The sequence below is a fragment of the Mesocricetus auratus genome, unplaced genomic scaffold (genome assembly GCF_017639785.1).
Source record: "Mesocricetus auratus isolate SY011 unplaced genomic scaffold, BCM_Maur_2.0 Super-Scaffold_100013, whole genome shotgun sequence".
Lineage (NCBI taxonomy): Eukaryota > Metazoa > Chordata > Mammalia > Rodentia > Cricetidae > Mesocricetus > Mesocricetus auratus.
Window position 1 is genome coordinate 81,016,993 of NW_024429196.1, and position 12,359 is coordinate 81,029,351.

At 41.7% G+C, this 12,359-nt stretch overlaps 1 protein-coding gene across 2 annotated transcripts; it reads right to left on the bottom strand.

Moving 5' to 3' along the window:
- Window positions 1–520: 520 nt before the first annotated feature.
- On the bottom strand, window positions 521–4,603 carry LOC101843782 (cathepsin J). Of its 2 annotated transcripts, none has more exons than XM_005078428.1 (7): window positions 4,478–4,603; window positions 4,057–4,179; window positions 3,774–3,920; window positions 3,083–3,307; window positions 2,452–2,614; window positions 1,701–1,818; window positions 521–875 (listed from the first exon to the last, which is right to left on the bottom strand). In XM_005078428.1, exons 1-7 carry the CDS (start codon window positions 4,601–4,603, stop codon window positions 773–775), a joined length of 1,005 nt encoding a protein of 334 aa, XP_005078485.1. In that variant the 3' UTR covers window positions 521–772. The 2 variants fall into 2 exon arrangements, with proteins under 2 accessions (XP_005078485.1, XP_005078486.1); XM_005078429.1 differs by having other exon boundaries at window positions 4,057–4,175; window positions 4,474–4,603.
- Window positions 4,604–12,359: the final 7,756 nt, after the last annotated feature.

Here is a 12,359-nt window from a genome sequence, read left to right on the forward strand (position 1 = left end):
AGTGAATCAGACATTAAGGTCCAGTTTTAACAACAGGATGGTGTCTATTGCAGACTATATTGAAATGCCTCTCTTGGCATTCTTGTAGGCAGACTATACTGAAGTGCTTCTCTTGGCATTCTTGTGTGTGGAAGCGCTGAAGATTCTGTAAGTGTCTCCGAAACCACAGTCTTGTAACGACAGACATGGCGACCCTAATGTCTCTGACACAATAACTGGGAACCTAGTATAGGGTTGAGGTGCTGGACAATGGAGAGTCACAGCTCAGCCCTATGCAGTGGAGTAGCATATTGCACAATCACACTTCTCAGAGAAGAGAACAGAAATGTTCATAAAGTCTTTTGGAAAAAAGGTTGCTGGAATAAAGAACCTCGTAAGCAGACCATAACCAAAATGGAATAAAAACCACTCACTCTTCCTCCTGGAATGCCACCATCACACTCAACGCTGTCTTCAAGATAAATTGCATGTTCGGCTATAAAAAATAAATCACTTCACAAAACAGAGAGAAAACTAGAAATTACACTTGAACTTAATCTTTATAAAGACACACACCACTTGCATAACCATTAGAATTGAAAATTAAGTCGCTGCAGGAGTCATGAAGACACATTGGTTACTGTAGCCAGCAATGCTGAAATAGAGTGAGCAGGTCCCAGAATCAACATTGCAGGGTAGCTCTTCAGGAACTCGGCTGTTGAGCACATTCAGCAGTGGAAGGCACTCCGCTGGATACTTCTTCTGCCAAGTCCTCCCTTGTGACCACCAATGCTCAGAATATGTTGGGGAAGCTGGCGAATGAAGCAATCGCACAGTGGTTGTTTCGATCTTTAGCAATCTTCATGTAGCCGTTTATGCCCCATCCTTCACCCCAGCTGGAAGGAAACAAGTTTTTAATTTAGTAGAAAGATCAACGCATGATTGACTTCTTACAATAACTGGCAAGAGGCCAACCTAACAGAAGGATCAGAAAAAAGCCGAGGGTCTACTCCTGAGTACAAAGAGGTACCTCACACAGGATTGTGAAGACCATGGCAGAGAAAAGGTAGTTCAGTCCTAACTAAGGTGTCAGATTTTAGAAAAGCAATGATGCAAAATAATATTGAAACACCCCACAAAACAGTGATGGGACGGAAATGTTATGATAACATATTGTGAATATGTTGTTTATGGTAGAAGAGAGCTCAGAGGCTAAGGATTGGAAATCAGTGTAAAGAGCCATTTAAAAGCCAGATTAACATTGTAGTGTCCCCACAACAAGTTCTCAAGTCATGGACACAGGACATACCTGGAACAAGCTGGCTAACCAAACTAGACAGCAAACTCCTCCATCAGTGAGAGGCACTGCCTCAATATAGAACTTGAATAATGATTGAGAAACAACATCAGGCCTCTACACATGTGCAACACACAATTGACCCATTTCAATTATCTGTGAAGTGTGATTGTGACTTTTATGTGTCGTAGACATAAAAGCATGCTTGCATGTACATAACCCACTTACACGTACATGGGGAAATCAAAAGAGACTTTGTTCAACTTGAGTGGAGCTAATTTTCTAGGCTGAGAAGTCAAATATTAACTGCAAGGTGATAATCTCTTTGTGAATCCTCCGGAAGGGGCACCCGGTGCTTTTAAACATGGAACCATCTCTCCAGTCACCAGAATTTCAAATACAGATATTTTTTGGCAGTTTATACCTGTTCTTGATCAGCCAGTAGTTATTACCATCCGTTTCATTTCCCTCAAAGCCGTAGCCAACCACCAGAACTGCGTGATTGGTCACATAACTGCTGCAATTTGGCTCATGATAAATACCTGAGAGATAAAACAGAAGTTGATGTGAGATGCACGTGACAACTGAGAGTGACCACTGCCACCAACAATGGGAGGCATTTAAAGGATCCCCAAAATGATATAAGCTACAGACAGACTTAAGAGTTGAATAAATTGTTACTGAGAATTATATATATATATATATATATATATATATATATATATATATAGAGAGAGAGAGAGAGAGAGAGAGAGTTTCACAGAAAGCTGAAGAAATCAAATAAGCATGGATTTGTTGGCAAAAACTTGCCTAGGTGCTTATAAAATTGAGTAATTGGAATCTTTAATTTTTAAACTAGAAGCTCATGCCAAGTAAAACTCACTGAGTAGGACTTACTTAATTCAAGGAGGTTATTAATACTTTTGATTCAGGCGTCCAGTCTCCATAAAAATATCAAACACCCACCAAATTGAGGGCGGTTTTAAAATAAGCTAAACAATACATTTTATTAAATATGGTGTACTTGCTTGCACAAAAGGGTCATATAAATTGAAGATAGAACTCGGCGTTATCATGTGGGGAGGAAAATCCAGAAACCCAAACAGCACTTCATTTACACAGCATGGCATGGGGATGTCACCTTTTTTTTCATATCTAGAGGGAAATATACTTACCTCCGTTGTAGAACCTGAAAGAATCATGGGAAGCATCAACCGCAGCAGAGACAGGCCCAATCGTTGCTACAGCAACCATTAGGTAATCTTCATTTGCTGGGAGGGTCACAAATTCTGTGATATAAGCTCTAGAATTCTCAGGATTGTACCTGCAGGGTCCTTCCTTTAAAGGATAAAGAGATAAGAGGCTCAGTTACTTCCACTCCCCTCCTGGGCCATGTGTCAGAACCATAACCCTGCACTTGGCAGCTAAGCATGCCAATATCTGGACTTTTATAAGTCACCCCGGAAAGTGAAATGCTACTGGGAGATTTGGAACTGAAAAAAATCAACTCTCATGCCTTCAATGACACCTCGCAGGTCTTTAAGTCTGTAAGATATCATCGCAGGGAGATATATCCCTTAAATGTGGGATGGTTTGCATATTCTCTGTGTATGCACAGAAGCAGCAAACAGCTACAAGGAAACCATCACGTTAGAAACCTGTGCAATGACTGATGCTCTCTTGAGACCATTGATGGTGTGTGGCGATTCTTCCATCCAATGTGAGCTCTGAAGACAATGGATTATTGAGCAATTGCCCCTTGCCTGAAGCTGGCCAAAATGACAGCAGTGTAGATGATCCACTTACTTTTGCCTCATATGGGTAGGTTTCCTCAGCCTCCAGACCTCCATTGTGCAAGACATACTTGTAGGCACGGTATGCGTTACCCTGCATGCAGCCATTATTGCCTTGAGGTTTAGAGCAGTCCACTAGGTTCTGCACACTTAGAGTGGTCAGGTTGCCAGTTTTCCAGAACATCTGTCCCTCTATGGCTCCAGTTGCAGCAAAAGCCCAGCATGAGCCACACGGACCCTGAGCAGGGAAGTAAAGATTGTCAATTACACAAACAAATCAACCCCAGCAACAACACAGACAGGTAATCATTTATGGAAATGACGTGCTAGTAGTTGATAAGTGCCTAGGGAAAGATAGTACTCTCCTAGAGGACATGACTGCTGGTGGTTAGCGTGTGCCCCAGTCCATGGCCACGCGTACATGAACACATGAGTAGGACCTACAGCTTTCGTGGGTTATTAATGACAACGAAAGGAGAAATAAATCCCAGAGACAGATGTGGCAGAGGACAAGAGTTAGAAAAAAACAGTGTTATGTGTACGTGGTGAACTGCTAAGATAACTATCCATTGTACAAATGGGTGGAGCTTTCATAGAAGAAAAATGAGCTGCACATTTCTTCCTGCTCACAATACACACAGAGGCATCAAGTATTTAGTCTTCAAAGTGGTTTTAAGAACAAGGGCCATGTGCTGCTGTCTTACCTGTTTCCGCACAGGAGTCACGAAGCCTTTCTTTGTCCAATCCTCAGATTTGGGTAGATCATCAAGCAGAGTATTTGGCTCACTTTTCACCTTCGTGGCAGCTGGGACTGGGATGTCAGTCATCATGCTTCTGTATTCTTCAGCAGTCTTCAAGGAAAATGACATTAGTAAGGAACAAAGCAAAACCAAACAACAAACAAAGCAGCACAGAAAAACAAAACAGAAAGTCAAACAAAAAGACTCCACGTAAAAGACGGTGAGCAGCAACCCGTGTCACACTCACCATGTCACCAAAGGCATTCATTTCCATAGTGAAACCATGCCTTCCCTGGGCATCCTCACCATTGTGCATTTTGACCATCTTCATGTTTTCTTCCCATACTAGTCTCCTCCATAATTCTTCTTCCTGGAAATCAGCAATAACGAATGGCATTTCCTTGTAACTAAACTCTGGGAAGATCTGACCACACGGACGTGCTGCTGCGGGTGAACCGAGGTCAGTGAGAGGCAGCTACAGACACAATAGCCACATACTCTCCACATGCTGAGGGAAAGAGAATCTGGTCACCCTGTGCTCACCATGCCTGTGATTGGACAGTTTCTCAGCAAGGGGTGAGGTCTATGACCTCTAATGTGTCTACACACTTTCAACAGCAGCGACAGTTCACTCCAAGGTCCTTCCAGACAGTTTTCAGTTCACTAACCTGGCTGTATGATTTTTCGTATTTCGTTTTCCACACTTGCCATTCAGTGTCCAAACTGGGATCAAGTACTGGAGACGCCGAGGCCACTCCAAAGCACAGGATGGTCAGGAAGACAGCAGGAGTCATGTCTCAGGGACCTGGAGAGGCAAGAGGAATGAAGACGTGACCACGCCGATATTTTTTACTTACTCCTTCCTAAGAGTAATCCATCTGTGGTTGATAATATTCTTTGAGCCACTCTTCCAAATACTTTTTGAAAGATTGTAGCAAAGGCTTAGGACAGGTTTGAAACAAATCAACCGCTGGTAGTCATTAGAACCAATGCAAAATGAAGAACATATGCTCAGCATTGTAGTAATGAAACTTCAGGTGCACATCTTATTATTTAAGAAATACATATTGCCAGGCAGTGGTGGCACACGCCTTTAATCCCAGCACTCGGGAGGCAGCCGCAGGCGGATCTCTGTGAGTTCGAGGGTAGGCTGGACCGACAGCCTCCAAAACAATACAGAGAAACCCTGTCTCTTAAAACAAACAAAACAAAAAACAAACAAACAAACAAAAAGAAATACATCTTATTATTTAAGAAAGAGCTCCATACACATTGAGTACTAGAAGCAGAAAGACAAGCATGGACTTAGGATATCTAAGCAAAACACCTATTATGTGGTATCAGATCCAAATTTCAAGGTGAACCCCAAAACTGGTACCACATGACATTGCATCCCTTTCTAATATACAGTGAGCAGTGGGCTCGTCTTGATCCCTCCATTCTTGAATGAAAACTTTGTGAAATGTCTTCTATAAAGAACATGGGAAAGGCTAGGTGATGCTGGCGCACACCTTTAATCCCAGCACTCAGCAGGCAGAGGAAGGCGGATCTCTGTGAGTTCAAGGCCAAGCTGGTCTAAAGAGAGAGTTCCTGGACAGCCAGGAGCACACAGTGAAATCCTGTCTCAAAACAAACAAACAACAAAAAGGGGGTTGGAGGGAGAATCACAGGTACTGTTTGTTACTCCTCTCCTACAGTTGGGACCATGCAACCAAACTCTCCACACACTACCTCAATGAGAATGGTGTCACGTTGGCAAACCACGGGAAGCCAGATCCACAAGTGGAGATGAAGTACAAACCTCCAATGGGATTTCAGGTTCAGGACTTGCTGAGTCTTTAAAACAACACTTCCCCCAAAGTCCCGGAGAGGGACATGCATTCTACTAATTGCACAGGTCAGCTTAAAACAGATTTACCCGAGGATTGTGTGCAGGAGATAATCTCTGTCACCCTGGAGGTGATGATGATGGTTGCTGGTGTGCATGGTAACTTCTCTCACTCTCTGTGTACAGACCCAGACTTGTACTTCTAGGGAACCTATACAAACCTGGATCTAGGGGATGAGAGGTCTCGATTCTTCTACGCCTTTTCCGTCCCCTCTCCTTCACCTACACACAGAAGGATTGAGAATATACTCTCCTCCTTGGGGATCTGCCTGATTCTCCATGGAGTCTCAAGGATCCCCTCCAAGATCATTTCCCATCCTTCCTTGGAGCAGACAGAGCCTCACCTGTGGTGACTTATGCTGGTTCAGTCCACCCACAGACTCAACTCCACGGAACTTGCGGAGGACCCGGGATCTGACCCAGCAACACCTCGCTCAGGCTTTAAATCCCAAGTATGTAGACAGTTGTCCCCTCCCCTCAGTCATACCTGTCATTTGATTGGCTGTGCTGTTGACTGGATGAGGCCTCCAGGCACTGGGACTTGAGGCTTTTCCTGAGGGATGACTTCAGCCCGATGCTGTGAATTTGAGCCTGGGCTGCCTCTGTTGACAGCAGCGATCTGAATTTGCTGACCTTGTCAAAGGAAGTTAGATAGCCATCCTGTAGGCCTTAGATCACAGTATATCTGGTATTTAACCTGCAGATCGTGTTTCTTGGAAGAGCCGTGTAGTGGTGTACCCTCACGGTTCCGAACGGGAGGTTTTTGTTACCATCCCTGGCATGGGGTTAGTCAGTGCATTCTATTGTGTGTATATCCTGCTGCTATGGTTGGCTCCTGTGAGAACACCAATCCTGGAATGCTCTTTTTCCCTGTGTCAGAGTGTATCACAGTTGGGTCTCACAAGAATCTTTAGGAGAGAGAGAGACCACCAAAGAAGAAAGTGATATTCAAGGCTGAGCCTTAATAGGAAATAGGAAAGAGTGGGCCGTGAGGGATCTTGTGAAACTTTCTGGTTTCCCTCTTGGTGACTATACTGGACTGCCATCTAGAAGCACCATCTGCCTGTCACTCTTCACTGTGGCAACACAGCCATCAAGTGGAAATTCCTCTATTTACCGTTTTTAGGACACATCCTGGTAGCCTTACGGGTACATACATTGTTTTGCAAACACCAAAAAGATATTCATAAGGGTGGTATATCAACACCTGTTTTACATGTAAAATATTTCACTGTGTGAATGTTTCATTTATACAGTCTTTGGCTGATGTTAATTTGTCATGAATTTAGACTAATACTCATAGTCTCTAGAACACTTGTGCACTTTAATTTTCCTTAATAAACATTATTATTTGTCCATGCTGTCTACAGAACCGGTTAAATCATATGGACAGTTCTTTGAGAAGCAGCCACACTGGTTTCTACCATTCCTATTGTAGTCTGCATTTCTACATAATGACTGAAAATTCATTCAGAATAGGTCTGGCACTTTCATCTATCCATCCATCTATCTATCTGTTTGTCTGTCTGTCTGTCTGTCTATCTATCTATCATCTATCTATCCTCTATGTCTCTAGTTCTCTCATCTAACTTTTCTTGCCAGCTATCATCCTCCCTCCCTCTCTCCTCCATACTTCAATTACGTCATATATTTCCTTACCCAACCCCCCTTTTTTATCTTTGTCCATGTTTCCCTATTTTGTAATAAAGTGTCGAAGCACGCTGTAATTGCAACAGATATGCATCCATGGTGCTAACCCTGAAGGCCAAGAAGCATGCTGAAATGGCATGCATCAATCCCTCAGTTTCTAGCCTGAGTTTCCACTCCTACCGGTGGTTCTTAGCTTTCCTCTCATGCTAGGCACAAGGGAAAATACTATGGTGACTTTCTTCTCAGTTTTATTGTTAAAACTGAGGAAGTAAATGGCATTGATGAGTGAATTTGTTTTTCTAAAACTCTAAAAATGTTTGATAACTCAAATTTCAGGATATTCTTGAAATTCTGTTTTATATTCTTTCTACATTAAACCTATCATCTGTTTTCTTTAAGTAATGCAATACCAATAACCCAACGGATGCAATACTTTTTCAGTATTTCTTACATAAATTATTTCTTTTTACACACACCATTTCTTGATATAGATAACGCCAACACGATTGTTTCTAAGACTGTGGTGATCCCAAGACAAGGGTGGATTCTCATCAGAGACAATAGGAGATGTGAGTTACTGAAGCTGTTGGAACTCTGCATCCCCAAGTCAAACCTAGACACCATCAGACTTTATAAGGCTTTCTGAATAAGTAGCATGTTTACATTAGCACATTGATTACAGGATTGCCCTGGTACAAAACTAAGGAAGGTGCCTGAGTTCTAGATATTACAAAGTAATATAATGTCAAAGATATTCAGAACATCAAATTGTAAAGTTGCTCCTATTCCAACTTCAATACTGTTTTGTTGAAGTCTAATTTCAATGCATGAATATCATTCCAGTGGTAGACAAATCCCAACATATTTAACATGCCCTTGCCCTTACTGATCTACATCTCAGAATATATATGTTTCTTCCTTATAAGCAATAATACAATTAATGTCATTTCCCATGTGTCTCATGATAAAGAAAAAACAGTATAATGAATTAATTTCCAGAAATTGAACTTCCTACAGAAAAATAGATGATGTCAAATCTATTCTTACCTATAGTGATAAAAAATGCCCATTTTCTCAAAATATACACCATATCTTACTTTATAAGCATTGTGAGGCCTAATTTGCTATTGTAATGTTTGCTTAGGATGCGTCTAAATACAAAACTATTTTCCTTACAAATTTAAAGAGGCGTTATTCTCACCATCATGTTTCTCAGCACCTTGATAGTTATTAACAAATTATTCAAACTAAATCAGGAATCTATATTCCAAACACCCCAGATAAATTTATATTAGAATTTACAGCAACTCCATGAAATGAAACTTACAAATCAAGAGTATAACTGGAAACACCATACATTTGCCATCAGTATTAACCAGTCTTCCTGGACACTGTTAATACTACATATTATTTCTTTTGTTGTGAAGGAAATATGAAGTATATGAGACAGTAAAGAACAATTTCATCTCAGGATCATGACAATGGAGTAGAATGGTCTAGATTTGGCCCCAATGCCATCCATCATTCTCTATTGTAGCAAACACTTATAATCATCATACTAAGACCATTTTAAATATGTTGTTTCTATGAGGAACTCTAAATTTTCTGTGACTTATTCCCATGGAATCCTATCCAGAATTAGCCAATTCCCTAAGCTTTAGAGCTATAGTGTCCACTCATATGAAAAGAACAGTGTAAAATGAGAGTTTACATTGGTAAATTCTGTGTAGTTTAATATGCTTGTCAAAAAAGGTCTTTCAGATCCTTACTGGATTCTAAAAATAAACTGATCCTTTCTTGCCATTTTTGTTTGGAAGATCAGGGATTTTCTGCTCCTGGTTCTTATTTGTTTTTATCTATCTATCTATCTATCTATCTATCTATCTATCTATCTATCTATCTATCTATGAGACAGGGTTTCTCTGTGTAGCTTTGGAGCCTGTCCTGGAACTCCCTTTGTAGACCAGGCTGACCTCTGCCTCCCCAGTGATGGGATTAGCAGTGTGTGCCACCACCACCTGGCTGCTTCTGTTTTCTTAACAAGTTACCATTGCAAATCTAATGGTCTGTATTATGGTGTCCATCATGGCTGAGTCCTGGAAACCTTGCTTGGTTGAGTCGGGAATAAAGAAATGACAGGAGCTGAAGAAACAACAGACACTTGTGTAGAAAAATCTGTAACTGGGTGGGCTGTGCTTACTCTGGTGGAAGGAGCCAACTATGTAACCCAGAAAGAAACCCAGTACATTTATTATATGCAGCATGAGGTGGGGAAAGGCTACCCAGTTTGGGCAGGACATCTCAGTTCTGTAGTAATCTCAGGCTGTAAACATTTGGGTGAGGGAGCTGTGGTAGGTAGTTTCTACATGCTCTGGCTTTAGATCAAGGGCAATTCTCTTTTCTGCACAAAGGGAAACTTATGCCATTTCCATGGGTCTGAGGCATTGAGATCCCTGACATGGCCACGCCCATTTCAACAGCGTACCTTCAGTCAGGACTTCCTCCATTCTCTCTGGAGTATTATTATGTATAGTCTAGTAAGTGTGTTTTGAATAGGCTTAGACCCACAGATATCCCTTCTGTGTTTCTTATTCATACAAAGGAATTTGAAAGGCCACCTTATCTGTAGAGGCTGATGACTCCCTTACTCCCCGTGAAGCATCCAATACAGTGCTATCCTAATGGGCAGTGTTCTGATAACATTAATAAGGTGTAACCAACTGTAAGAATGATGCTGACTGACCGCAAAGCCCAGGTACAATGGTAGCATAATGTGTCCCCCTCAGTGAGATAATGGTTCCCACCCCAGTGGGGACTTTCTACTCATCAATGATAATCAAAGTTTCCCATCAGAACTCTAATGCCTTCTCTAAACACGGACATAGAGAAACCGTTGACCCTGTAGGTTGACTCTTTGTGCAATGGACACGAGTGCTTAATTTGTTACCAATCTCTGTAAACCTGACCCAAATTCCACAGAATCTGGAAATCAAAAAAAAAAAAAAAGCAAAATGGAAGTCTCAGTGTGAGGATACAAACACATAATTCCTTGACAGAGGAGCTTTCAGCTCACAGATACTGATTTTTTTTCTAATAGGATCCACTGAGAGACAAGAGGAGCTAATTAGGGAGAAGACAAATCAGCAAGCAGAGAAGAAAGATGAATATTCGAACTTGCACTTACATGCCCTGTGCTCCCAAGAGTGGGATCCAAAGTCTTCCCACTAAGCTGGGATTGAACACAGGGTCCTTGACTTTCTATTTTTCTTGGCCTATGGGTAAAATGAATTTTCCTTGACAAAAAACACTGTTCAATGTATAGCCATCTTTTCCTCTGATTCTTTCCTGAGAATTGGGCTAAGGCCCACCAACTAAACCTGTCACGTTGGATATCTCTTAAGGATTCCTCACTTGCAACTTGGCAATGCACCAGGCTCTGCATTACAGCTACCTGTAAATTCTTTAAACTTTTTTTTTCAATTCTTCAACATGATTTTTTTCTCATGTCATGCAGAGTCTGCAAATACTGGGTATAAAGATGGCTCACCCTGTTCTCTATGTGCCTGAGACACTAGCAGTCTTTACCACCTCCACTACTATCATTTATCAGGGATAAGTGAGATACTCGCATGTATATGTATATATATCTGCCTTTTCTGAGGCTAGAAGCAACTAGGCAAAACTCTATAATACCAGGTTGGCCAGCTAAGTTCTATTAATACACTCACCTTTTAAAGAGACTCATGAATGAACAACTGAGGTCACTGAGCTGAGGAAACGACAGGACATCCTTCCTCCTCTTCATCAGTAGAAGCCTTTCACTGCAAAAACTCACAAACCTCTATCTAGCTAAGCATGGAAGACTGAGCTCACAATGTAGTATGAATTTTCTTGCTGATCTCTACAAGTATCAGTTCTTTATTTTGCTCCCTTCCAAATGTACAGATCCATTCTTCAAACTCTAACATGTGTCACGAAGACCCTCCTTTGGCAGGATATCTGAGCTGTGGGGACAAAATGGTCAGAATACGTGCAGGCACTTGAGTGATCTTGCATCAGGCAATTACAGTGAACCCTAGCTTGGAAAGATGTACAGATGAACTTTCCATCCCTCTGTGTCCCAGTGACAAATGATTCTGGACCTTGGGTCAGGCTCTCTCTGAGCCCCAAGAGATAGATACAATCAGCAGGAAAGTGCTAGTCAACAGGAAAGGAAGCCTTGGGCCAAAACAGTCCACCCCTCCTAAGTCACATCTACCCAAATGTCTCCTGATAGACATAAGGAGGACCTATATCCTCTTTCTGTCTCATCTGTCTAACTTCCTTATACTCTTTCATTTCTATAGCTTCCTTATTTAAATGTCATTTAACTATGAAAAGCCGGAGAAAAATAACTGAGCAGAGAAATGCCTCAGTATATTTGCTCATGAATAAGCCACAGGGAACATCTTCTGCATGTTAAACCTGTGATCAGGCTTCATGGGTAACTCACTGCCTTAGATGAATCGCTGCTGCTCTGAATTCCTGACCACCGGGAGGCACTTCACCTATAAGGGCCAAATAATGTGTTTCCTGGCACCATGGATGATGCTCATGCGCCAATACGACCCATCGGTTTTTTGTTGTTGTTGTTGTTGTTTGTTTTTTGTTTTTGTTTTTTTGCAGAGTGCTCAAGCATATGGGGTGTAAGGCCTTAGGCAGTTAGGATGCCAACACAAGATTTGTATTCTGAATATATTCGGTTTACTTATACAAATGTTCCTTATAATATGACACTAGCACAAATGTTAAACAGATATCTCACCAAGCAGGGAGCATCTGCTGTGCAGAAACGCTGCTGCTGATGGGTTCTACTGGGGAATCCTCTCCAGTGATCCTACAGCCATTCCCACAGTTCCATCGTGTGAAATCCTTTCACTGGGAAGTAGCTTTGCACTATCAGAGCTCACAACTCGGGCTGCTTTCCTTGCACATTAGTACCATCTGGAACTTATCTCATTAGCATACCATAG